This window comes from Trichoderma gamsii (assembly GCF_001481775.2).
Source record: "Trichoderma gamsii strain T6085 chromosome Unknown Scaffold_7.2, whole genome shotgun sequence".
NCBI lineage: Eukaryota > Fungi > Ascomycota > Sordariomycetes > Hypocreales > Hypocreaceae > Trichoderma > Trichoderma gamsii.
The window spans coordinates 758,209-784,630 of NW_020171344.1; the positions used below are offsets into that span (position 1 = coordinate 758,209).

General features: G+C 50.6%; 10 protein-coding genes across 10 annotated transcripts; 6 read left to right on the forward strand and 4 right to left on the reverse strand.

Annotated features, from left to right (window-relative positions):
- Positions 1-3,059: 3,059 nt before the first annotated feature.
- On the forward strand, positions 3,060-5,432 carry TGAM01_v202887 (hypothetical protein; the record flags this gene model as incomplete). The annotated part of the gene is made up of 2 exons (XM_018810667.1): positions 3,060-4,115; positions 4,170-5,432. The coding sequence occupies 2 exons, from the start codon at positions 3,060-3,062 to the stop codon at positions 5,430-5,432; spliced, it is 2,319 nt and encodes a 772-aa protein (XP_018656116.1).
- A 902-nt stretch (positions 5,433-6,334) lies between these two features.
- Positions 6,335-6,676, reverse strand: TGAM01_v202888 (hypothetical protein; the record flags this gene model as incomplete). The annotated part of the gene is made up of 1 exon (XM_018810668.1): positions 6,335-6,676. One exon carries the CDS (start codon positions 6,674-6,676, stop codon positions 6,335-6,337), a length of 342 nt encoding a protein of 113 aa, XP_018656117.1.
- A 966-nt stretch (positions 6,677-7,642) lies between these two features.
- TGAM01_v202889 (hypothetical protein) lies at positions 7,643-7,987 on the reverse strand (the record flags this gene model as incomplete). Its single annotated transcript, XM_018810669.1, has 1 exon — positions 7,643-7,987. The coding sequence occupies one exon, from the start codon at positions 7,985-7,987 to the stop codon at positions 7,643-7,645; it is 345 nt and encodes a 114-aa protein (XP_018656118.1).
- Positions 7,988-8,867: 880 nt separating this feature from the next.
- On the reverse strand, positions 8,868-10,549 carry TGAM01_v202890 (hypothetical protein; the record flags this gene model as incomplete). The annotated part of the gene is made up of 2 exons (XM_018810670.1): positions 8,868-10,034; positions 10,124-10,549. 2 exons carry the CDS (start codon positions 10,547-10,549, stop codon positions 8,868-8,870), a joined length of 1,593 nt encoding a protein of 530 aa, XP_018656119.1.
- A 1,253-nt stretch (positions 10,550-11,802) lies between these two features.
- On the forward strand, positions 11,803-13,242 carry TGAM01_v202891 (hypothetical protein; the record flags this gene model as incomplete). Its single annotated transcript, XM_018810671.2, has 2 exons — positions 11,803-11,998; positions 12,071-13,242. 2 exons carry the CDS (start codon positions 11,803-11,805, stop codon positions 13,240-13,242), a joined length of 1,368 nt encoding a protein of 455 aa, XP_018656120.2.
- Positions 13,243-13,955: 713 nt separating this feature from the next.
- Positions 13,956-15,199, forward strand: TGAM01_v202892 (hypothetical protein; the record flags this gene model as incomplete). Its single annotated transcript, XM_024549083.1, has 4 exons — positions 13,956-14,253; positions 14,375-14,474; positions 14,527-14,934; positions 15,004-15,199. 4 exons carry the CDS (start codon positions 13,956-13,958, stop codon positions 15,197-15,199), a joined length of 1,002 nt encoding a protein of 333 aa, XP_024406198.1.
- Positions 15,200-15,650: 451 nt separating this feature from the next.
- On the reverse strand, positions 15,651-16,573 carry TGAM01_v202893 (hypothetical protein; the record flags this gene model as incomplete). The annotated part of the gene is made up of 2 exons (XM_018810673.1): positions 15,651-16,092; positions 16,176-16,573. 2 exons carry the CDS (start codon positions 16,571-16,573, stop codon positions 15,651-15,653), a joined length of 840 nt encoding a protein of 279 aa, XP_018656122.1.
- A 707-nt stretch (positions 16,574-17,280) lies between these two features.
- Positions 17,281-18,814, forward strand: TGAM01_v202894 (hypothetical protein; the record flags this gene model as incomplete). Its single annotated transcript, XM_018810674.1, has 3 exons — positions 17,281-17,332; positions 17,569-17,721; positions 17,904-18,814. The coding sequence occupies 3 exons, from the start codon at positions 17,281-17,283 to the stop codon at positions 18,812-18,814; spliced, it is 1,116 nt and encodes a 371-aa protein (XP_018656123.1).
- A 2,349-nt stretch (positions 18,815-21,163) lies between these two features.
- Positions 21,164-21,460, forward strand: TGAM01_v202895 (hypothetical protein; the record flags this gene model as incomplete). The annotated part of the gene is made up of 2 exons (XM_024549084.1): positions 21,164-21,296; positions 21,405-21,460. 2 exons carry the CDS (start codon positions 21,164-21,166, stop codon positions 21,458-21,460), a joined length of 189 nt encoding a protein of 62 aa, XP_024406199.1.
- A 2,908-nt stretch (positions 21,461-24,368) lies between these two features.
- Positions 24,369-25,874, forward strand: TGAM01_v202896 (hypothetical protein; the record flags this gene model as incomplete). Its single annotated transcript, XM_018810675.1, has 1 exon — positions 24,369-25,874. One exon carries the CDS (start codon positions 24,369-24,371, stop codon positions 25,872-25,874), a length of 1,506 nt encoding a protein of 501 aa, XP_018656124.1.
- Positions 25,875-26,422: the final 548 nt, after the last annotated feature.

The following is a 26,422-nucleotide window of genomic DNA, read 5'->3' on the forward strand; positions in this document are numbered from 1 at the left end:
CTTTTTCTTAATAAGAGAAGGGAAAAGGAGGGGAGGAAATAGGCGTGCAGGCTGCTAATACGTTTGGCGGAGGCGTTAGAAATACGGAGCCAAGGCCCGCCGAAATGAAAGAGTCCACGATACCCCTGCACTCGATACTGCCATAGCCACAATTCAGCTAGAGCGAAAAAAAATCGGCATGGAGATTAATATTGAGGCCAATGATATGAGAGCGCTGGAAATAATTGAACTTCAGGATACATGTGCAAACGCCGCCCACAAAGAGACTTTTTGGCATAGCGCTGTAATTGAATGCATGTGCGATTCGGCCAAGTTGGCTTCTGTCCCATTGGCGGCCGTGCTCGAATGCATCATACAAGCTGACCACCATCTTTGAGATCCTCGTTGATAACAAGCAATCAAAAGGATACGAAAGAAACAACGATAAGCTGTTTTGTCCAAGTAAAGAGAAACACGTCGAACAATGTGACCGTTCTGAGATACGCTGGCAAAGCTGGGCCCTCGTAATGCCAGTAATATCCGGGTTCCTTAGCGGGACCCTGGCCCACGCCCCGTATTCCAGGTACGATCGGAGATGGCATTGGACATAATTTGCTTTTGCGGCGCTGGGCTTCTAAAATTGGAGTTTGTCGTCGTGCCGGCGCCGATAGTGCAAGCCACCGACTTCATTCACCTGCATCCAGAGCATCGGCTGCGGCACCAGAGACTCAGATGCAGCTTGACTGGCGACGAGGCTATAGCCGCTGATGGATATCACGACCTGACGTGCTTCAGGAGAGCAGTAGTACAGAACTATAGATGCATGTATATAGCTGCTAGGGATTCGAGTAGGCGTGGAGGTTGCAGATATTGGGTAGGTTTGGCAGGTAGTTCAGCTGCTCGTTTACACGGCAGTGGCACGACCAATACAACGTAGCACTCGGATGGCGAAAGAGCCGCTTCTCTTCGGGGTTTTCATGCCATCTCCAATGCTAGTCCGGCTCTGCTGGAAATGTAGAGAGATCGGCGTGTCTGGACCGCAGAGATCGGGGTTTGCTGCTGATCATCGTCTCCGACTTTACCCACTCGCAGCAAGGCTCGGATGGTAGCGCGGGTGAGCTGCTTGTGGACAGCCGTGTCTCACTTGCTTGCATTTCAGATCTTAGACAGTGCTTAGCGGTTGTTGTCTACGTGTAAGCTGCACTACTAGTATTAGGCTTGGATGGCTTCAAGTCTTTGTAGCAAAGAGTGTTCACGGCCATATAACGCATCCGCATTTATTTGAGCAGTAGTATCAACCTCTTGTAGATGTCTGTAGCTACCAACACTATTTTATTTACATGTACAGGTAGCTGATGAGTGCTATGTGGAGGCATCGCGAGGCTGCCCTTTCGCAGTTCGGGCAGTGAACGCACTACTGTAAGCTAGTGCCGGCCAGCGCTGTCCATGGCGCCAATGGTTCCTGGTGCCGAGCCACAAGCTTCACCCACCCACCCACCAATATCCTTCTGTCAACTGATAGTTTGGGTGCTAAGCTGCTGCTAACATCTGGATCAAGAGTGCTTCCCTTGCATCTGCTGACGAGTGCTCAACCCGCTGCACCCTTGCGTGGGTTTCTCTACATGTACAAGTATGATCATTTCGTGTCTCTGCAGCGGGCAAGCCATCTGCTAGTACTTGTAGTACCTGTAGAGGTGCTACAGTAGCACTAAAACTACTACTACTAGTAGTAGTACCTCGTGGGTAGCGGGTGACCTGCAGATTCGGCACACCGCTTTGGCCAAAACGCATGCGACTTGTAACCTGAATTCTCGACAGCTCAGCTACAGGTACTCCATACTGCTCGTGCATTCATGCAGCAACGCAGCAATGCAGCGCCCTCACTCGCTGCCACTTCATACACCATGCTCGTATTACTGCTAGGTACTTACTCCATACTCCGTACCTACCTATTGATGCTGATACTGACACTGAGGCTACTGGTAGTGCCACAACCAACATAATCATCCCACGAGCACTACTGCCGCTAAGGCCCGCCGCGCCGTGCCCCCATGAGCTCCTCCATGCTAGCAGCATTTCCTCCTCAGGTACGCGAGCCTGAGATTGAGCGCCATCTGTCGTGCCCCATCTGGCCGTCGTCGAGGCGCCAAGCACCCCCTGATGCGTGCCTGGATGTGCTCTCGGCTGTTGGCCATCCATGCAGGCCGCGCCTCCCAGGCCCAGCCAGCACTGGCCACTTCAGGAGACTTGCTCGTCGTCAGCCGGTATCAGAGCCCTACATGTACCGACAGCAAAGGCCCTGGATGTCCCTGCAAGCATCTGCGCTACGGCCAGGGGACCTGATGGGCGCCTCCCATCAACCTGTTCCCAATTTAGCAGTCGAGCGCCATTAGTGAGCGGCCAGGCCTGCGCTAGAGTGGCAACGGCACGCATTGGAGGTGGTCTGGGCTCCCTCAAGCGAGAAGCTGCCAGAGACGAGAAACATCTGGGCCAGTAATAATATTAGCACGTTTCGTTTCTCGCCCTCTCGTCGCCCGCTCGAATCTCTCCCATAAACCATCACCAAAGGCCTGCCTTGGCTGGGTGGCTAGCCGGCCTCTTTTCTCCTTGCCAGTCTCGTCTTGCTGTCCCTTTTATCACCTTCATTATTTCTCTTCTTCTCTCTTGGCGCCAGCTTGCCATACCACCCGATTGCTGACCTGCTCGTTTTCTGCACCCCACTGGCTCACGATTTCGTTGATCATATCAGAATCGAGAACGAGCCTCAGCCTTCTCAAGATCCGACCCCGCCATCCTTCATCGACTCTTGTCCAAGCATCTGGCCGGCGATTTCGAGCTGTACCTGGGCAAGAGGTATTATGGCTATTGGCCCATCCTAATTACGACTCTTGAGGGTGCAGATAGTGCCGTCCAAATTTGAAATTGCCATTGTCGCCACTGCTCCTGCTCGTGCTCCCGAAGCTGTGTCGATTCCAGCCAGCTGCTACACAGCCTGGGGCTCTGATTCTATAGCGCTGTGCAACCTGACCTAGCCCGGCCTGACCTTTTTGTTGTCTATATCGAATAGTATTTGCGTCGCCATGACTTCGACCCAGCTGCCACCGCTCGACTTCAACGAAGGCGGACTTCGTATTGTCCTGCTACCCGAAGTTGAGAACATGTCGTCTCCGCTCTCTCCGCTCTCCCCCGACTATCATCAGAGCAAGGAGCCTCTGTCGATGAATACTACCTTGAGCTCTGCTCGATACTCTGAACATGACCAACATGCTCGGGATTCCGAATCTGAAGATGACCTTGAGGTGGATGTGGACGAGATTGAGCATGATTTCGATTCGACGCCGTCACCACCACCCGCGATTCCAATTCACCCCATTCCTGCTTTACAGGATGCGTTCGCCGAATCGTTAAATGAGGTCATGAGCGGTATTGTGGTTGAAAAGCCTAAATTGAGGGCGCTGGACGCCCAGGGACGCAGAGAGGCTGTGCTTGCTCAAGGCAAAGATGAGCCTGCTCTTGATGCCATGTGGAGGCTCCGACCTGGCCAGACCCAACATGAACTGGGCAAGCTGGTTGCTCAAATCTCTTTTGGTGTTTATTTGATGCTGAACGGGATGGCCAACGATAACACGCAAGTGGTCAACATTCTTCAAGGTCACATCGACGAGGTGGATGAGTTTCTCGAAGTCACAATCGAAGATCTTGAAGAAGTAGAGGCGGATTTGAAAAGGCGCATTGACCATCTGATGCTTCCCATGTCCAACGCCACCGTGTTCGAACAGCTGTTAGAAGACCACAAATTTCGGACCGAAATACTTCAAGGCAACGAGAAGATTGAGCACATCCTCGCAAGGACCAATGTGTCGATGAAGCAATGGGACGACGATATTGAAGCCGGTCTACAAACCAGCAACATCTTCATAAATTGGTTGAATGAGCATGCTGAAGGCACATGGCGATCGGGCCTGCCAGACGTTACCGACATTTTCGATGCCATGAGCGGCAATGCAGAAGGGTGGCTTATTGCGTTTGAGAAAATCAACGATAGTGCTCAAGACATTAATAGCCTCATCATTCGGCTGATGAACATAATATCTGAGATGGAAAAGAAGGCTGGTGAAGCTAGTCGACGGACATGGGTAAGTATCGTCACCATCAGCGCTGTCGGTTCCAGTGGCTAATGTAATTTCCAGGCGAGCATTGCACCCCCCATGTCTAATATTCCTGAAGAATCTACACCCACGGATCTCCATGTTATAACTGAGGATTATAGTCGAAGATCCAGTACTCAAGATAGCATCCGCAGTGGCTCTACAGAACATAGACCGGCTAGCTCTATAATCGATGATGATACCAGCACTATTGATTTTCCTCTACCTGGAGGCCTGCCCTTGCTTCCACCATTCAAGTCTACTCGTCATACTTCCAACACTTTCGGCTTCGGCAGCCCTCAGACAACAACTGCGAAATCCGGCTTCGATAGTCCTCAAAGTGCTCAATATACCCCTCAGTCTGCCGCAGGTACCTTTGGTGTTACCAGTCCACAGACAATGCAAATCCACTTCCGCCAAGACAGCCAAGACTCGTCGGCTATGAAGTTCGAGGATAGTGAACCGGAAACAGAGACAGGCCACGAAGACGAGCCGGTGTTCCTTCTTCAGCCGCGAACCTATACCCCGCAGCCTCCTGCACCGCTACCCTCGCCTCTTATCAAAGATGAGACGGGCCACAATGCTCGATCAGGATCACAGTCGACGATTCCATCCTTCCCCTCCGTACCGATTTCTCCTGCAGATAGCCGGCCTTTGAGTGCTGTCGTACAGAGAAGGACATCTCTTCGCGACCGTGTATCCCAAAAGATGATGCCCCCGGGTGATATTCAGATTCCAGTCAGGTCTCTTAGAGGCATGGAAAAATACGCTGCTTCACCCGGTACCACCACGCCGCAGACTATGAGATCTCATCACTTTGATTCAGCCTATGAGTCTGATGCGGAAAGCCATGGCCGCCATCCGTCCGGAAGCTCTAGCAACATGACAATGTCCCCTCCGCAACTCAATGTCGTACCCTCTCCGCGCTCGGATCGGCAAAGATACTATCATCCTGTGCAAGCGTCGCCTCATTCACCACTTCAGCAGAGACCCCATACTGCTGTTGGACATGGCCATTCTTCTTACCACCAAGGCCATTCTTCGTTGGCACCGCCTCCTTTGAGCGGCTTGAGCAAGGTTACTTCCGCAAACTATGAAGACGGGACCTCGCAAAGCGTACGAACCACCAAAACGGTGGATAAGCAGCTTAAGAAGAAGAAGAGTGCTTTTGGTTGGCTCAAGAAAGCTTTTAGCATGGATGAGGAAGAGCGAGCGGCTTATGAGGCACGCAGAGCTATGCAATACCAACAAAGCTACTATAACGCGGATCCCCCCAAGTTTTTGGACGGAAAGCGAGTGCGATAAAATCCCAAGGACGATTTTGTCCAAACGATACACCTGCTCTATTCCTAGATATGCCAGGAAGAAAGGATAATTCGGTTCGTTTTTACAAGAGAGAAAAGAAAAGCAAACGACGAGCTATACAATTTAGAAATGGCAATGTCATCCACTCATTCTTACAACCTCTTATCATTATCAGCAAAATCGAGCGAATCTACTCTAGCAAGCGTTTTTCATGCGATACCCAAAAAGCGAAGCATTGCTTGGACCCAACCATTTCTACAGTCTTTTCTGGAAAAGGCAGATACGTCCATTCTGTCCATGCGCTTACTGAAGCACATTGTGCAAATCATTATCTCATCCTCGCCCTCTTTTTCGGACGTGGTACCATTAGCGAACAAGCGATTTCCTATGCTACATTACTTTTGTATATGCCTACACATTTCTCACTTTTTTTTCCCCCAAAATTTGGCTGCGTTATCTTGGGCGTTTGAGTATCATACCATGGCGATGAATCTTTTACGCTATCAACGTCATTTCTCCGTTTATTTTACCATTCCTTTTCATTTTCTTTGTATCCTTACTGGAGCTCAGCATATATGACAATAAGTCAAGGGAGAGTAGGCGGTAACTAGGTCAACACTTTCATACGTTTTTTGTTCTAGGAAAATTTACACTATATGAGTTTAATGGGATTCCGACGAAGGTCCAAGACTCTTTCGATTTAGCAATGCAAATACAATACAGCGCTATAAATTTTGATGATAGGATGTCGTTGATCAGTTCTATGGTGAGGTATTGTACATGTAGTTTTCCGTGATATACACACCGCCATCAATAACAAATATCCATGTCATATATACTGATCCCCCCTTCCTAGTTCCACCTTAACCCGTCAATGTCAAGATCATGACCAGCCCAATGCTTCAGCTCGTACCCCAGTAGCATGCAAAAGACTGAGCACCACCAACCGGAATGCAATTGCCGGTACTAGAGGCTCTATATCCCGCGCCGCCTTGACAGTTCTGCGAGTCGAAGAAATTGCAAAAGCAGCCGCCGTCTTGCCAGCAGCCCGCCATGTTTGCAAAGTTTGCGTACTGAAAGTTGTAGCAGTTGTCCGGTCCATACGCATAGTTGGTTGCCCAGTCTACGTCAACTTGAGTGGCATAGGAAGAGCAGACGTCCCAGTAGTAGTTGATTTGCATTTGCGTGGCGGAGGTGAGTGATGTGGTGAGGAGGGTGATGAAGGTAGCGGTTGAGAGGTGCATGGCTGCGTGATGTTTTTTTGCGAAAGATTGGAGTGGCTTTTTATGGATGGGTGAAGGGATTGTTGAGTGTGAGAGACGGACAGGAAGAGAAACTCTGAGAGTCTGAAATGGGCCAATTTATATCTGGCGGAAGGTAGGAAGAGTACTGCATATAAATTGAACTCGTTTGTTTTTTATCTTGAAATGGATGACCTCGTGCTAAGATCGTAAACAGATAATGAATCCTATCACCATTGAGGCCCTCTCTATCTTAGTTACATCCAGTCCCCATTCCTATAATGGAAATAAGGAGTTTACAATGAATACTGAAGTCAGATTCATATGCATATATTTACATAGATACCAACATAATTCTTGAGTAGTTGTCATAAACAGATGATAACTTCCATCTTGGTTAACGCTCTGTGGTGTATATGGCATGCAATGCCAATCTGGGAAATAAAGATATAAACTAATTATACTAAAGTCAGTAGGTCGGTAGTAGCGACACGTTGTTCAGGCCGCACTAGTCTTGGGTGGAGTGGAAGGAATCTCACCCAGAATGATTTGTGGACCAGAGCCGTACAGCTTGCATGGCCTCTTACAGTTCACTCGTATATATAAGCTTCTGTTGCCCTGCTATATAAAAACACATAAACTTGGTATCTGTGAAATATGAAATATTGCAGGCCGAGTCTATGTCTGTATCAAGTCAAGAAAGTGTACCCTCAAGCTATATGTATAGGTTAACACATGATGGCTGATTACGCTGCATGTTGTGGCCCAGAGATCCTTTGCTAATAACGTTATTTATAAGTTCTTAGCAAAGCATATGTACATGTAAGTTCCTTTTCACCTTGCCTGTTATATACAAAATTACCAAACTTTTTATGCTGACTCTGTTCTCCCCAGATTAGGGTAGTTCATCCCAAACAACACTCCCATGTTCAATACTAGTAGTACTCAACTCCACACATTTTGTGAATCTTAGTTGCTACCATACCAGCACTCGAAAGACCTGGCATTGGAAACGGGAACGCAGTTTCCGGTGCCAGAGGCGGTGTATCCCGAGTAGTTCTGGCAGTTGTCCGAATTGTAAAAGTTGCATCTGCAGCCGTTGCCAGTGTTGCAGTTGGCAATGTTTGCGTAGTTGCCAAAGTGGTAGTTGTAGCAGTTGTTCGGGCCATTGTAGATGTTGGTGGCCCAGGTGACGCCGACTTGGCCCTCGTAGGAGCTGCAGACATCGCTGTAGTAGTTGATTTGCATTTGGGCGGCAGAAGCGACGGATGCGGTGAGGGCCGCGAGAAGAGAGATGGTGGTTGAGAACTGCATGGTTGCTTTTTTGGGGTGATTTGTGTTAAGCGGTTATTAGGAGTGATTGTTGTGATTTTTGAGAACTAGAAGTGATTGTCGTGATTAGAAGAGACAGAGAGATCAGAGAGAGTGCATGGTCAATTTATATCTAGTAGAAGGCGTAAGAGTACTACATCTTCTCGGCGTCGATTCGTGGATTAATGAACATACTCTCTCGCTTACAATGAATTCGTAAGGTAGACAATGATTCCATCCCCTTTGAAGCTCTGTCGTTTACACAGACCGCAACTCGAATAGTGTAATCAATTACTGGCTGCCAAATGCAGTAGGTGATGTTTGCGGAAAGACATTGACCTACTTGGCGGGCCGCACTAGTAGCGTGGATCATGGAAATGCCGGTACAAGTAAGCTTCAAGATTGTAACAAGACTAGCGCCTTGCAGCGAGCATGGTATATCAGGAGCGTATAGTGCCATATGTCCGCTACTATCGCTAACCTAAGTAGCCTATCTTACACACAAAGTGAGAAATAGTATCCCTATGCTTACAGAGCATATAATCATCGCTTGCACCTACGATATAGGGAATAGCAGCCATGACCCTTGCAGCCATCTGGTGGCAAGATATTGAGTTGGGGTTCAGGTCAGCGGACATTTTATTTAAGATTTGTGATAGTAATAGCATTACTTGGTGAGTTTAGATTTAGTGATCAGATGATATTAATTGTCCCCTCAAGGGTTCATGTATTTATGGTGAGACTACATGTATGCCGTAGTCTATCTATGGCTCGTAGCCCAACGAATCAAATAGAAGCACTTTGCACGCTCCAACTATGCACCTACCTATCTCTTCGACATGAGTGGATATCCAACTAACCATACCCAAGCAACGGTAGTTCTCTAGAACTCCTTTACCGGCTTTCCTATTCCATAACTCTTAACCCGGCTGAAAAAGAAGGGCTTGTCGTTTTTGAGCTGAAACTCAGCCCAATCGTCCGTCAGCTTATTGTAGCTGTGGAAGCCTCTCCAGACGATTTTGTTGTTCTTGGTGCCCTTGCCTGCACTTCGGAGCGTCAGGTCCATTCGGTACATGTACTTTGTGCCGACGCCCTCCGTCTCCACATATATATCTGATTCCTGCTCCTTGGGATCCGTGTTGTCGGGATGATCCAAGGCAGAGGATTGGCGCCAGCGGCCTTTGTAAGCTTGATGCATCACAACGGACGGTAAATGGGGGTGAGGAGCCTCGCGGTGTAAGAGGAGTAACTCGGGGGTTAGATGATGAACAACGTCTACTGGAGATGCCGTAGTGAGAAGACTGATGACAGTGCCGTCGCGGAAAAATCTCAAGTAGCGATAGTATGTGACGATGAGGACGGGAGCTCCGCCCCAGGTGGACTGATTTGTGGAGGCCTGGCCGCTGCGCACGTAGTTGACGGTGCTGATGTAGCATCCGTTGAAGCGGATACGAGGACGATTTCGGAACATGTGTTTCCACGAAGGATAGACGTCCGGATCGTGGAGTGACAAGGTGAAGGACAGTGCGTCGGCGAGGCGTCGCTCCTCAAGCTCTCGCATACTGATAAGGAGGCCATCTTCGTCTGCCTCCTCCTGGATCTCAAGATCCTCCCACTCGATGCTCTTCTGCCAGTGACGAGGCACGGAGGTGAAGCCGAACTCACTTCCCAGGCAGACGCGTTTCCAGGGACGCTGCTCAGTGGCGACGAGAAAGGCGAAATGCTTGCATACGAGACTCAGACGTGCAAAGTCTCCGACATCCGCAACGGCAACGTCCTGGAGGATGTGGACGAGCAGTTCATCTGGCAGATTGGCGATTGGGCATGGAGGTGGCGGGGTGTTTTCGATTTCCGGGGGGGCTGGCTCGATCTTCAGGGTTGAGAAGCTGGCGATGAGCTCCTCCAGGGTCAGCGGCTTGGGCTCCCCTTCACTAGACTCGGCATGTTTCTGTGCGGATAATGCTGCAGGTCCTGTTGTGGGGGCTTTGGTGGCAGCGAAACCCCCTGGGAAGTGCTTCTCACGATATGTCTGATCTATTCTATTGTCTAGCTAGCAAAGGAGTCAGTATATCATGAGGAGAATGCAGTTTTACACTTTTGAGAAGCAGAAAGCAAAATGACATATAAAAATGAACTTACTCTATAAGCCTTCCTATACAGCCGCAGGCTTTCTCCCATGTTGCCCTGAGCCTCCTTTTCCATGGCTTCCTCATAGTGATCCAGAGCCGAGACAAGGGGCTTCTCAACACCTTTACCGGGAGCATCCGAGAGCAGATGCCCCGTGGTAGATGTTGGAGGAGGGCCGTCGAACGATTGCGCGTGAAGATAGTACTCATCATCGTCAATGACTGGCAAATTCCTTTTGGCAACTCCTGGACCTGAAAAATGCCCTGATGGCCTTCTTTGCTGTGAAGTAGCGGCCGGCGCGGCGGCGGAGGCCACATACGACGCCTCAGCCTGATGAGAGGCTGACCCAATGGACTCTCTTCTAGATCGCAGGTCGGAAATCCATTTTTGCCGGAAGGATTCCAGCTCCGAATTGGACTCTCGGTTTTCTGAAGTCATGGCTGTGGCTGGTGCGTGGTTGGAAGATACGAAGCGTAGACGCGTGTGTCCGATATGGCCGAGCGCGGGGAATTGATGAACACAGCGCGGAATGCTTATGCTGGTATTACGGCCGTGTATGATGTGATTTACAAAGACATGATGATCATTAAGAACTCAACACTAGGTATGACTTGAGAAGCAGAGGGAAATAAGGCGAGAAGGAGTGATGATAGGGGACGAATACAGATGGCTTAACACTGCATGTATAGGGAGTTTTTTTTTTTACACGGAGTGCCTTACAATGTTAGAGTACAATATGCAATGAATCGGTCAAGACTCAGCGCTTCTTAGAAAGTGACTCGATCGGCCAGTGGCTAAGACAGGCGTCGATTACTAAGACGCCGTAATGCGTGCATGTACTTGCAGTACAGCTTGAGCACAGCTAGGCCCAACTAATGCTAGTGGATAAGATAGAGAAGCGAAAGAGGCTCTAAAGAGGTTCTGTAGGAGGCGATTAAGCTAGACGTAGGCAATCGAGTGTCTCTGGCATATATCGAGACTAATACGAGCAATCGCCGAAGGGGTGCTGCTGGATCAACACAGCGCGCCAAACATGGCCCTCAGAAACACTGCCGTGCAGGGTCCACGGGGTCTATGGAGAAGCAGTACAAGATCAAAGTTACTCCAGCTATGCGCATACATACTGGAGGCGTTCATCTTATCGCTGATTATCAATCGCCACGGCAAAAGCCCAGCCAATCACAGCGCGCCGTGACATCATTCGGCTACAGACGGTGCCTCGCCTCGGTGCGGGATTGGCAGACACAGCAGGCGCGGTGCAGATTCATCTCCGGCTGCGGCGTGGAGGCGAACCCGAAAAAAGCAGCGAGAAAAAATAAACCGGGGCTCCGTCAACGAACGCCGCTGAGCCGTCGATATTTACCACTTGCATGCGCTACACCTTGGCTAGCGGCTTCTAGCACTCTCTGCTAACCAAATAACCTTCCTAGCTATGACTACTCGATATTCTTCTCTCTCCTCTTTCCACTGCCAATTTCTGTCTCCTTCATCCATCCTCTGAACATACATCCGTATCGACTCATTGTCAATCAAGCACAATTTCTACAGCACCAACTTTCGAGCTCCAAACACCGCTGACCGAATTCGGCCCGGTCCGAGCATCTCCGAGAGAGCTGCGCACAAGCCTCCAGCATCCGGATATTCGTGAGGGCCCGAGGGGTCGGCTCCTCGCTCACGCCCCTCCGCGCGGCATGGGATCTCTCTCTACTGTCCACAGGCTCAACGGCCAAAACTACGACAGGATAGACGGAGACGAGGCCAGCATGTCTGGCATTCCTAGGATTGCGGGTGCGGGCGATGGCGATGGAGGCAGCATCATTCCGGATATCACAGCAGGCCAGAAGATGGTGTCGGCCATGTCGGGCAGTCTCTTGACTTCGTTGCTGGGTGAGTCAACTCTGCTGAGATTGGTTACAAGCTTTGGACTGCAACATGTATTAACTTTTCATTCTCTCCTAGTAACTCCACTGGACGTCGTTCGCGTACGCCTACAATCGCAGCCGACTTCCGCCACCGCCGCCCCGGTTGTGGACTTTTCGAGACTCATGCGAACAACCGCCAACCTCACCCCGGTCCAGACATCCGAACTGGGCGTCACAGCATGCTGCCGCGAAGTGTTCTTCGCAGAGAGCGCCATAGATTACTGCCTCGCCGCCCCGAGAGTCGAGGGCATCGCAACATCCAGCGGAAGTGGCGCCGCCGCTGACTGCGCAGTGCAAGAAGTCCAAAAGAAGACATATCACTCAACGATTGATGGCCTGCGGAAGATTGCTCGCAATGAAGGATTCACGACATTATGGCGAGGCCTCTCACCTACCCTCGCCATGACAATTCCCGCCAATATCATATACTTCACCGGATACGATTGGCTGCGATTCAACTCCATGAGCCCGTTTTCAGGCCTCTCAACCGATTATGCGCCGCTCACTGCTGGCTCTTTCGCCCGAATTCTCGCAGCAACCGCCGTTGGCCCTATCGAGCTCGTCCGCACCCGTATGCAGGCTGCGTCTGGTGCTTCTACCACAAACCACCTGGTTGAAGCTTTCAGCGGGATCCGCTCCATGGTTGCCACTCAAGGCTACACCTCATTATGGCGAGGCCTGACATTGACTCTGTGGAGAGATGTGCCCTTTTCTGGCCTCTACTGGTGGGGATACGAGTCTATCCGATCTAGAATCTCCGATATTCGCGAAGAACGACAAGGCAGGGCAGCCAGCCGCGACACATTTGATGGCCTCAGCCGCACAACAGCCCGGCGTCGATCTCAGAGCCGAGAGAGCCATACAGAAACTTTCCTTGACAGCTTTGCTGCTGGCGCTACCTCCGGCGCTATTGCATCTATCATGACCATGCCGTTTGACGTGGGCAAGACGCGCACCCAAGTCTACAACGACGGTTCGCGCCGTGCAGCCGGAAGCGCACTGGCACCCGAGCAGCAAAATATGGGACGACTGCTATTACACATCTTCCAGACGGAGGGTATCTCTGGCTTATGGCGAGGCTGGATTCCTCGCACACTAAAGGTGGCACCGGCTTGCGCCATTATGATCAGTAGCTACGAAGTCGGCAAGCGGGCGTTTCGAAGTGTCAATGAGCGCTCTATGAACGAGAGCTTGGCTGGCGAGGACTGAAGGGGAAGACGCGGCGATAACAATTAAATAACATAATTGGGTTGGGTTTTAAAAGTGAATGAAATTTTTTCCAAAGTTTCATCAAAGTTTTGGCGTTTTAGAGCTTTACATGGCGTTTGATACAAAGAGCTGCTACGAAAGAGCACGTCTTGCGAGGGGTTTTTTTTTTTTTTTTTTTTTTTTTGATTTTCTGGGAAAAGAAGACGAGAAATTCCCTTTTTCAAGCTGGCTTTGGCGACACTCCTATCATATGTTGGACGAATGATTTGAACTGTTTAGAGTCAAGACACGTGTGTACGATAGATGCAGCGGAAAAGATGTCTGTAACATTAATCTGTTTCTTTAAAATACGTTCTCAACCTTGAATCGAAAGCCTGAGTGACATGTGTGCTAGTTGTAGGTGTGAGGATATGTAGCTAACGAGGCTAGTTCTAAATTTAGCGTCCTGGTGGGTGAAAAAGAGTTTACACAGCTGTTTGATGAACATTTAGCTCTGCGTGAATCTTTATTTGAACCTAGATCTGGAATCTGGATCTAGTGGAACACATCAACAACTCATATTGATTTTATTGGAGATATCTAAATTTCTTTCATCCAAACAGCCGCACCTGGGCCACACAAAAGCGATTACCTCCAAGAGGTCTTCTTGCCTACCTATACCTACCTCTCGCCTTATACCCCATTCGCCTACTGCCTTATACCACAAACCCAAAATGTATACCCTCACCAACATCGATCAGCACCACTTCTCCGGTCCCGACGACGTCTACGTGCTCGAGGCGCACCGCACAGCAGCAGGACTCGCCACCGTAGCCTCGGACCAGACGCTCTCGCTATTCAACCCTGCTCGACTCGGAGCCGGGCCTGTGTCGAGCCTCAAGACGAGCCATGGGAACGTGACGACGCTGCGGGTGTTTGACGCGGGGAGTTCGTTGGTGTGTACGGCTGGTGAGAATGGGTCTGTTGGGGTTTGGGATTTGAGGCAGGCGGCGAGGGTTGCGCATTTTCAAGGTGAGCTTTATGAGAGGGTGGGATGAATGGATGAGTGAGAGTGAGAATGAAGATGAAAGCATGATGAGATACGGATGATGGTGAAAGGTTGCTGGATCTCTGGCTGATATTATCTTCATAGCGGCCGAGGCATCCATCTTGTCATTGGCATGCAGCGCAAACACACAAACAATCGCCGTCGGCACAGAGCTGGAGAACCACGTCGCCTCAATACATCTCTGGTAAGAACTCCCTCACTGCCTATGTGCACCAAAAGCTCATCAAAAACCACAGGGACGTCCGCTCCACCCCGACCCCCAAAGCAAGCTACTCCGAAGTCCACAGCGACGACGTCACCTCTCTCGGCTTCCACCCGTCCTCGCCCAACTTGCTCATCTCCGGCTCGACCGACGGCCTTGTCAGCATCCACGACACGACCATCACCGACGAGGACGAGCTGACGGTGCAGACGTTGAACCACAACGCCTCGATCCACGACGCGGCGTTCCTGACGCCCACCGAGGTTTTTGCGCTGTCGCACGACGAGACGTTTGCGCTGTACGACGTTGCCGAGGAGAGGACTGATGGGAGTGCGACGCAGGATTTCGGGGACTTGAGAAAGGTGCTTGGGTGTCAGTATGTGGCGAATGTGACTACCAAGTTGGATGGGAGCGGTGCTATATTGGGCGCGGGTGCTCAGGAGTAAGTCCTCTTCGTTATTGATGTACTTGAGGTGAGAATTATGACTTGGCTAATCGGGTTTTCGAATAGTAAACAAAACTTTGAACTCGTCTTCCTAGCCAAGACACCGAACAACGCTTGGGCACTCGACCACGACAATAGAGTTGTCCTACCCGGCGCACACGGCAGTGAGATTGTGCGCTCGTTTTGCTTTTTTGACGACGAGCAGGTTGTGTTTACGACGGGAGAAGACGGGAATGTGAAGGCATGGAGGGCGGGTAACTGAGAACTGAAATACGCGGATGCTGAATAGATATCAAATGGCACAGAAAAAGTTGAGCTTTCGTTTCTTTGGCAATGATGAGAGGACTTTGGAATTTTCTTCTATCTTCATATGTATATATATAAGCTATTGCTTTGGCTGAATGGAGGGTTTTCGTCTTTTGTCCAAGATTCAGAGATGGACACTGCTTTTACCAACCCCTTTTCTGTTTTGGCTCCAGACAAGACTGATATCCAGCGGCCGGGAGCTTGCAGGGTTTATGACTTGGCGTTGGATCGGGTTGTAGATGTAGTGGCCAGCTCGTTCTCATCGATTGAGGCAGGCCCTCGAATTTGCGACCCTTAGTCAAGCCCTTCGACGTCTGCCTCGGGTCGCCCAACATCTCAGTTCCAAGTCTATCGTGGCTGCGTAAGTATTCTTCAATCCAGCAAACGTGAATCTGACAACAAAGCCTTCAGCCAAACTTGTCATGCTTATTCTTGACCTTAATCTCCAGCAACCGCTCATGATAATCGCCCTCCCTCTTCGCCCTCTTCAGCACCCGCACCTCCTCCTCGTCCAACCTCCGCCCAGCCGCATCCTCCAGCTCGCGCCGGCTTATCTTGGACTTTTCACGCTCCTCCTTAGACGTCCTGATGCGAGGCTTGAAGCGCGCCTGCATGCGGATGCGCAGCGTCGTGTTGAAGGTGATGCTGTCGGCGTCGCCGCGCACGTCGGCGGGCGGCGCATTCGGCTTGGACGACGTAGACGGCTTGATGGTGATGAAGGTGTCGCGGAGGGACTGGATCTGGAACGTGCCGGGCGTGTCTGCGGTGGCGATTAGGTTGAATGATTCGAGGGGGGAGACGGCTTCTGAGGTTGCTGAAAGCAGGCCGATCTTGTCGCAGGCGAGATATCTATACATTGCGTATCCCAAGTTAGCGGGATGCTGAGCATATACGGGCACTATACTTCTAAGCGCAACATGACCAAAACGTACCTCCCATGATGTCCCTTGAAGCGAAAGTTGCCGGTGCCAGCCACGCGATTGGCCACCCAGACCTGCCTCACATCATGCGGCTCCGCGCTGGTCGGATTGTCGTCGACAATGTTCTCAATCGGCAGCGCAAACACTTTCCCGCTGGGATCGCAGGCGAGCGCGGAGGGCTTGTCCGTAGGCAGGACAATCATGACGGGGCCAATGACATCGGTGACGGCATCGGCCGAGACCCAGCTGTCGTCCTGGGCCTGGTCTTCGTTGTCGTCGTTTGCCCTGACAAGCTGCTTCTTGCTGGACTCGCCGGCGCCATTGTCGTCGTCGTCGTCGTGGAGCTCCGCGGCGGCGCGCTTCCGCTTCTTGGTCTTTTTGTCGCCCTTGAAGGTCAACGGCTTGACCATGATTGCTGCTGCTGCTATGGCAGAGCCACCAATGAGAGACGCGGCTTGCGTCGGGGCGAGCAGAAACGCTCAATCAAAAGGGCGTCCGAAGACCGGAAGACAATATGCGTGCTGCGGCTATAATGGAATGGGTAGCATTAAGCGGAACAGCCTTGGCTCGTCTTTTGGAAGTCCAAACAAGGCTCGGCTGGAGTTGGATGAACTCGGGAGACGGCGAGCTCCATCTTTCGGCCCAGAGAAGCTCTGCTATGCTTTCCGCGTTACGTAAGCGCAATCGCAGTGAGTGCCTTCTTGGGACTTTTGTCTCTCTTATTGGCGTATTCTCCAGTTGTTTGTGTCAAGATTGGTTTCCCTCTATTTTTCTGCCCCTCCCCCGCTAGAGAATCGATATGGCTCGGGACTGAAGCGAGCTTGGAGAGCTGCTAATTCGGATTATTTCTCTGCTTTAGAGCGTGGAGGAGCGAAAATGGGGCCGTTGTGGCGGCGGTTTTGGGGGCGAGGATAAACCGCGAAAAGAGGTGCCCTTTTCCTCGTACGATTGGGAGTAATTAGATTGATCCTTTTCTTTCGCATCAACATCCATCTGGTGAAGTTTGGATCGCCCCTTTTTTCTACCTCGTACTGTCTATTTCTCGCCATATAGGCCAACTCCATTCCTCCTGTCAGCATCTGACATCTGCAATCCTCATCGCCATCGTCGTTTCAAAATGGCTCCTCTGGCACAGGCTGTGACTGTGTCCCTCCAAGACCTCCAAAACGGTATGAGGAGCCTCGCCTCAAGTGCATCTACTTGTGATTTCCTACTTTGTACAAGTCCTCCGTGCCGTGCAAAACAGCTTTGAACGAATCGATGGATTTCAAACAGCCCACTCACACAATCCCACTTTCACAACCCGCGCCACAATCTCTTTTTCTTAAACCGAATATACTTACCCTACTCACATTTCTTTACTCATACGTGCCGAGTTTCCCCTGACTAACATACGAGCCATCAGGGAACGTCTCATTCGAGACTTTGCAGGAGGCTTTTGGCCCTGATTCCCTGGGCATCTTAGTGGTCAAGAACGTTCCGGAGGAGTTTGCGCAGCTGCGCCATGTCGCCTTATCATATGGATCTTATTTGGGTAACCTCCCCAAGGAGGAACTAGGTAAGTCTTGTTGGTTTGCTGCTTCTTGCCCCTTTCATTTTTTTTCTTCAAGGGAAGGACTATCAAAGAGGGGAGGGAGTCATTTGGGGGAGGGGGCCAAGTTCAGGCAACGACATAGAGATGCATCTAGTTTGCCAGCCACATATGCAGCAGACACTGACCTTCGCCCCCTACTACTCTAGACAAGCTGGAAAATGCCAAGGCAAAGTACCTGACTGGCTGGTCCCTCGGCAAGGAGACGCTCAAGAATGGCCAGGCCGACACCTTCAAGGGATCCTACTACGCAAACTGTGCCTTCTACGTCAATCCGAGCCTGGACTGTGCCGAGCCCACGCCAGAGTTCTCGCCCGAGACCTTTCCCGAGTACCTCTCACCCAACATCTGGCCGGCGGAGCGAGTGCTCCCCGGCATGAAGCCGGCAGTGACCAGCCTGTGCCGCCTCATCATCGACGTAGCCGTGCTGGTGGCGCGCGCCTGCGACCGCTTTGCCGAAAAGGAGATCCAGGGCTACCCCAAGGGCTACCTGGAGCACGTCGTTAGCACGTCCAACACCACCAAAGCGAGGCTGCTGCACTACTTCCCCCAGGGGGCGTCCGACGCGGCGTCGACGGCGGCAGAGGGCGACGAGGACGATTGGTGCGGCACGCATCTCGACCACGGCTGCTTGACGGGCCTCACATCGGCCATGTTCATCGACGAGAAGCAGGTTGACCCCACGGTGCCCAGCGCGGCGGACCTCACCAGCCTCACGGGGGCCTCCCTCCCTCCCCTGGACGAGCTGCCTGCGTCGCCCGACGCCGCGGCCGGCCTGTACATCAAGTCTCGAACGGGCGAGACGGTGCAGGTCAAGATCCCGCGTGACTGCATCGCGTTCCAGACGGGCGAGGCCCTGGAGCGCATCACGGCGGGCAGGTTCAAGGCGGTGCCGCACTTTGTGAGGGGGGTCAGGGCGAGCGTGAGCGATGGGAGGGTAGCGAGGAACACGCTGGCGGTGTTTACGCAGCCGAATCTGGGCGAGGAGGTGGATATCGAGCAGCACTTGACGTTTGGAGAGTTTGCGAGGGGCGTTGTGACGAAGAATACGGTTTCTTAGGCTTGGTGTGTTTCTGGTTTAGACTAGGACAGCAAAAATAGAAAAAAAGATTGATCAAAATTGATACCATTTGACGATGTAGGCTTCTGTGGTGTGGTAAGAATGCTCTGTATTCTGCCTTGAGCTGAGTGAAGCCAGCAAGAGGCCGGGTTGATGTCACCACTATCAGATATCATATCCACACCCTTCCAGTTCTTCGGTATCCAGCGTCTCTTATCCTACCCATATCTCACATCCCATGTTCGATAGTCTACAGCCCGCATCACATATCCAGCTGCACAAACAGGCTCGCCTGAATATTCCTTGTCTCAGCCTTGAGAATCAGTTTTCCCCATGCTTCGCCGCCGCAGCCGTTGCTCCGGGGTGTTTGGGCCGCAGTCTTGAGCTTGCCTCAACAATACCGAAGCCTCACCTGGAAGAGATGGCGGAAAGGAGAGAGTAGAAAGACGAAAAGAATAGCTTCGGCCAACTTGAAGTGTCCGTTGTGCGCCTCACCTGGACTAAGAGTAGAGTCACCGTCGTACACACACACAGAGACATACGCACTTATACCAAGGCAACGCTTTTTTTTTCTGCTCCGCCCTTGCATGGCCAGGCAGCACTTTTCTGCCATGACTCCTGCAGGTCCTATGCAGCTAGAGCCTGGTAATTGATTTGACAATTTGAGTTTTTTCTCTACCTCCCAATTGAATTCCTTTTCTTGTTTTCTTGTCTTGGGAAAAATATCTCCCTCTGTGGGACTACAAGGATATGGTGTAGCCGTACCACGTGGTGACGCGACATGGAATCAGAATGCTACCTGGGATACGTAGTATTTGCTCCGGGGTCCTGAGCGGGTAGCACGTCACCGTTCGATTTCTGGGATTTACGATAACATGGGTGCCTAGGTCGTACTTTTTCCTCTCTGCTCTTTTTTTTCTTCTCCCGCTTTTGCATCGTTTTGGTCTGGAACAGCAATCCAGCCAGCCTCGTTTTAGCCCCCAGTCGTATGATGCGCCGAATCAGAGCGACAGGCCGGGGGGGGAAGACAGAAGGACGTCATTTCTGCAAGGTAGACAGACAAGGGGAGAGTGCAAAAAAAAAAAGAAACAAAACAAATAGACTGGAACAGGGGGCCAGACAGAATCACCAGCGGCGCGTGAACCCTGGATGGGGCCTAGATCTCTCAGCTCGATGCGGCTTAGCAAATAGTCTCTGGTCTGGGTCTTGTTGTTGGCCTCCTCCCTCTCTTGTGCTTGTTTGCTGTGCTTTGCTTACATGTAATCACCCTTGCCTGGGCAGCCATCTGCGCGATCCATCTACCGGATAAAAAAAGGAATGGGGAAAAAATCATGCCATGGGGGTTGCTTTTGTCTCTTCTTCTTCTTTTTCTTTTGGTTGTGTCCTCTGTATCAATTCTCCCCCACCAGGCTGCTGAGGGAAGAGACACAAAGCGGGGCAGACGCCGCTCCGCAGAGGTGACATCGAGCCCCGGAGTTGCACTTCAGCTGCGTGCAGGGGCATCAGCTCTGCTCGGTGAAGGCCGGGCAGACACGAGCAGTTGGGAGGTGGAGGGAGGGGGAGGGGCCGGATTTGATTTGGGGGACTGGAGGCTGCGCTATTGGAGGGGACCCTGGAAGAGGATGAGATGGGACGAATAATGTCCATGGAGGGGGAGGACGGCAGAGGGAGGGATCCGACCAACAGAAGATAACGGAAGATATGCCGCGCAGATGGCTGATGCAGAGTAGATGGTTGGCAGTGGCAGTTGCGGTAGGATAAGAAATTAATTAAGAAAAAATAGAAGAAAGATGAGAGAGAGAGCGTAAGTGGCCGGTATGACTAACTGCTGCTGGAGATTTGTTGCCTGCCTGGAGGGAAGAAGTAAGGCGACGAGGGCTATGCTATGCCTACCTTGGGTTTGTTGCCTGAATGACATCAAGAGCAGCAATTACCAAGTGGCTGGCTACTAGTCACTGCTCTGCTCAGCTGATGCGAGGCGAAGCGAGTTTGCGTTTTGCCTTGGAAGAATGAAGAAGAAGAGAGAGAATAAAAAATGAGAAGTCGTGCTTTGCTTTCCTCGGAACCAGGCCCTTGTATCGCTTGGATAGATTCGGGTCGCTCCCGTTGCCCGCTCGGCGTATCATCTTCTCTCTTAAGTCTCGCTCTCAGTCCTAGAGCTGATGTTCCCAGCTGAAGATCAGCCCCACCAGACGACGCCAGAAAAAGAGAAAAAAAAAAGGTAAAAAATAGAAGAGACAAACTGCAGGGCGGCTTAAACGAGAGACAAAAGTTAAAAAATAGATGAGCTGAAGGGAGGGAACGAACGCATAATGCGGTTGAGTGCATACATGCATGCCCTCACTATGCATGGCCCGATTGGGTGATGGTAAGCCTGTCCCTGCTTATTGCTACAGCCCTACCCGCTTCTTTTCCCGCAGCCACTATAAGCCCATCGCGGGAGCTAAACAGCGGCCAACAGGCGATTACGACGCCATAACAAGTAAGTGCCTGCTGCAAGTAATCCGTCGTTGCGCTGTCGAGCCATCGTCGCTCCCCCGGCTATTGCCGCTGCTAGCATGAACCAGCTATTGATGAGGATTATGGCTAGATTGGCGATGGTGCATCTTGCGCCAAGTAGCCGCAGCAGCAAGCGACGAGGAATAATAATCAAGAAGCCGAGAACGTGAAGCAAAGCAAAACACAGTTTGCGCCAAGGCGGCGGTTGGGGCGTCACTTCATGCGGCCGCCCGCTGTCATTCGACTCGGCTCCGGCATTTTCGCTGTTGTCTGCGGCCTCAATCCTTCCCGTGATGGGCGTTGTCTAACCGACCCAACACGAGCCTGGTAACTCGTATATTTATACGTATATATTTATACGTATATGATGTGTATCTTTGGGGCCATCAAGCATGAACGCTTCTCGAGGTGAAAGAGAAATTTAGTCCAGTGCGTTTGCTTTAATGTGTCATTGTAGCTTCTCTCAATGACTATTCGTGTTGCCTCATTGGCTCTTCGTGGTCTTTGATCTTGTCTAGTATCTTTTTGTGACACCCAATGAGCAAACAGCAACAGAGCAGATAGAGAGAGAATTACGACTGGCAATACGACGCGATTTGCCTTGGTTACACCCTCGGCGGCTGGGGCTGAGAGGCAAAGCAAGGGCGGGACGGGGACCTGAACCCTGCATCTGGGAGCGGCTGATCTGATGACGGTGATGCAAGTGACGCTGATGGTGGGGGAGTGGGACGGACGAGACGCGCGCAGCTGCGGTTGACCGAAGGGTAGTCAAGGTGAAGTGGAAGTGAATCTAGTCAATGGACGTCTGGGATTGGATCATTGTCAGATGGGCTATGAGTTGGACTAGTAGTAGTATCAGTGTTAGTACTGAGCTGTAGCTATCATTATTCAATTACTTATTTTTGATTTTCATCATTTTCATTCTGGCAGATAAGGGGATAAAATATGAGAGATGGGCAAACATGGAGGGGGGCGTGCCAAGCGCAGGATGACTGGACTCGAGCTTCGTTTATGTTTGTCTCATGTTGTCTGCCTGTCCACCTCGTCCACTTAATCGACATCGACTAGACTAGACGCAGATACAATCTAAAGATATTGCATCCATCCAGCCCTATGCTAGCACTCCAGCTAAGGCAGCCTTTATGCACAATGCATCTTGACATCAGTCACATTGCATGCAGTAGCACACTCCATTGCATTGGCAGATATTGTTGCAGGGTGGTAGCCATCTTACAAATGCTCGTTTGTGCCTGGGCCAAATAGGGCGAGGCATAAAAAAAAAAAAAAGAGTTTCAAGACATTTTCATAAGTTAGTCTGTAAGGGAGGGGATGAAAAAAGTGAGGGTCGCACACATGATATAAATAAAAATATGAGACATTCTAGAATTTCCCCTTTGAGAGCTGGATGACAGCCATGATGACCGCTGATGACACCGCTGGTTTTTTTTTTTTTTTTGACTCTTACACTAACGTAGCGCAGGGCTGTTTTTTGCTTCGTATCTAGGACTTTTCTTCAACTCGAAGGAAATAAAATAAAACAGAGTCACTGTGTATATATCTCCTTTTCTGCACTTTTTACTAGACTTCATGTCCACCATTTTCATCAATCGTATTTCAAAATTTCAAATAGTATTACCAACACCAAGCCAAAACAGACCCCAAAAGACCCAACGACCAGCCCCTCGGTGAAAACCAGGCTAGGCCCCACGGCCGGTTTCCCAATCGGGTAGCATCCCTTCCCACCAACACTGACTCTTACACCACAGCAAACGCTCAGCCCAGGCATCATTCCCCATAACCAGCGTCCCAATCCTTCCCCCCCTGGGTTTTGAGTCCAATGGACACAAGGCGGCCAATCAGCCACTCAGATCATCGGATACTTTTTTTTTTCTATCCCTCCTACATCCCAGCCCCAAGTCTCAGTCCTCAGCCCCAGTTTACGCTCACGCCCTATACTCCCTCCCTCCCTCCCTGGCTTGAAGTCCTCGTGAGGGAAATACTAGACCAAAGGACAAAAAAAAAGTGAGATTCTACCAATAGGCAGTCTAAATTGGATCATTGGCCTATTTAGGATACCCATAGAGAGGTAAACATGGCGCTCGTCAATGAGTTTTTGGTACACGCCCCCTCCCTTCTCATCCTCTCCCATGCTAACGCAGGCCAAACCACATGGCCTTCTTCCCTGACTCTTACATGGGGCTGTTTTCTTGCCCTCCCTACTACCTGATCTCGGTATATTCATCATACTAACGCAACTAGCAAGGGTTCATATCGATGCTGAACAAGTAAAAGTAAAAAAAAAAAAAAGTAGAAAAGCCTATAATGTTCAGCTGCTCATGTACATAGCCTCGATCAACCGTTCCCCGATGTGGGAACCCCCAACGATGCTAGTCCCGTCCTCCCACAAAGCTTTGATCAAGTGAACTGCCATCCCTACCTTTACTCGTTTGCCCTAGCCATGACGCCCCAAGTGGGATGAACTTGTCATCGTGTTAGGCATCTTTCTTGTCGTTTTTATCCGTGATAAGTGATGGCCGAGGGTGGAGGGGGCGCTGAATGTGGGAAGAAAAATCTTTTGGGGGCCCAAAAATGCTCAGCTTTTACGGCAGTGGGCAGGATTGAGGCCCATTGGGTGAGTCCGACGGTGGCCTCACTTCGTAGTGTGATTTCTTTTTGGGGAGCTTTGTTGCGCTCCATAGCCTCACCAGGCATGGTGACTGTTTGTGCTAGTTTGGAGATGGATGGGATTCAGCCTCCTTTGCTGGACCCGTTTGTCCGGTTCGTGTGTGTTCGTCTGATGTAGATAAATATGCCGGTGCGTTGCTGTTTTCCGTGGCATCTCATCATTCACCATCACAAACAGACAACAACACAAACCAACAACATCAAGAAATATACATACATACACACACACACATACACACATATATATACCAACTTATATCAGATCTTTGGAACAGACAATCTGATCTCTATTACATCAGACGCCTTCAATAAGCACTCTATTTCCACTTACACGACGCTCTTGAAGATCAATTCTTCTTGGATAGACACGATGAACGTCATCCCATCTTCAACATCTCACCTCGGTGTGGTTGGCCCAGTCTTCACTGAGCCCCATGTCTCATCTCCGTTCCCATATCACTTCCTCTTGCTTTTAGTTTTGATGGCCCCTCTGGTACACACGTATCGTGGCCGCAAAAACTACAATCAGAAACCACTTTCCGTCAAAATCATCAAGTTGCTCTCATGGCTGAGATATAAGCTCTACTCGTTTGTATATAATGCCATCCTCAACTGCGCCAATCCGGTGCTTTCCATCAACATCTTCCCAAGAAAGATTGTCGTCACAGACCCATCAATGGAAAGTGCCCTGTCTAGACACACTTCAGAGACAAGTCTCGCCAACGTCATTTTCTTGATTGGCCGCCGTGTATTCGGCTTGAGCGACTCTTCCATCCAGGCCATTGGAGGTTATGATCCTCGCCCTGTCCACGTTGGCGAGTTCTCATCTGCGAGCAACGCCAGAGCTCTTCTTGCAGCTATGGCTGAAACTACAGGCCAGAAACTTCAGAGCCAGCCTGATGTTCAGGAAACCGAGCTCGGCCCCTGGCTATTCAAGCTCACCAGCTCGGCTGTCGCCAGTGCCCTTTGGGGCCCTGAAAGCCCATGGGTTGTGGACGAAGAGTTTCAGAACCAGTTCATGGAACTCAGCGGCTCTCAGATGACTCTTCTAAGACCGTTTTCCAAATACACTGCCCAAGCAGCCCACAAAGCTAGAGAATTCATCATCAACAGGCTGCAAGCCGCTCACGCCAATAACCGAGCATCAAGGGTCAGACAGATTGCTCACCGAATCAATGCCGTCGTCATGTCTGACCCCGAGTGGGAATCCAACAAGGACTACTTCAATGTTGAGCTGCTTACATCGCTCGGCCTGATGGTAACCCCCAGCACCATGGCAGTCTGGATGATCCGCCATCTGCTCTTGCGTCCGGATCTCTTCGACAGAGTTATCAAAGAAGCACGAAACCCAGATGCTCTGGATGAAGAAGGCAACATTGACCTGGTCCGCATCCGAGAGTCATTCCCCTTCTTGGCCGCATGCTTGTATGAAACTCTGCGACTGCACATGACGGCAATTCCGCGTGTGGCAAAGGCAGATTTCGACGTCGCAGTGCCCAACTCACAGCCCATCCACCTGAAGTCGGGAGATCTCATCTACCTTGCCATGTCGTCATTCAACAGGAACACGGAAAGTTGGGGCCCTGATGCTTCTACTTTCTCACCTGAAAGGCTCCTAAACAATGCTGGCAACCTCTCCGCCTCCATGGTGCGAAAGCTGCGAGTCTTTGGTGTGGCGGGCAACTTGTGCCCCGGAAGGAAAGTCGGGCTCGAGACGATTCTGTACGTGGTCGCCAGTGTCCTGCGGGAGTTTGACATTGAGAACCCGCGTGGCGAGAGCGAACAATACCCCGAGCCGAGAACTGAAGATGGATTTGGCATTGGCTTTGAGCGATGTGCCAATGATATCAACATCAGACTGAGAAGAGTCGCGTAGTGGAATGAATGTTTTTACCAAGAGAAGGACGGACGTTGGAGTATATCATGTTGAGTTGAAAGGCTAGGTTGTATGATTATCTTATCTTTTCTTTTGTATCTTTTCCTCATCATTTCTTAGAAGCTCGATAGTTGGGTGGGCAACCACAGCGATGGAAGTAAGAGAGCCTGGAGCTCATTGGATTGGATGTATGATATATGACGAGCGTTGTTTAGATTGATACTATTGACAGCTGGAACTTGTCAGAATAAAGATACTGTTTTTTTCTTGAGCATCTGTTGTCTTCTTCTTATCACTATTTTTGTCTCTTGTGAAACCTGTAGTATTACCCTGTAAGCATTGAGCAGTGAGACTTACACTGGCCGCTGTCAAGTCAGCTATCATGATGCTTATTCGAGCATAGCAGCATTCAAATCGGATGCATCACATCACTTGCAGAGCAACACTTGCCAAAGATGTGTCACCAATTTGTAGATGGGCGAATTATGCAATCGCACGCAATCACACGCCATTCGGGCTGATCTTGTCCTATCAGTGTGCCCCGCCAT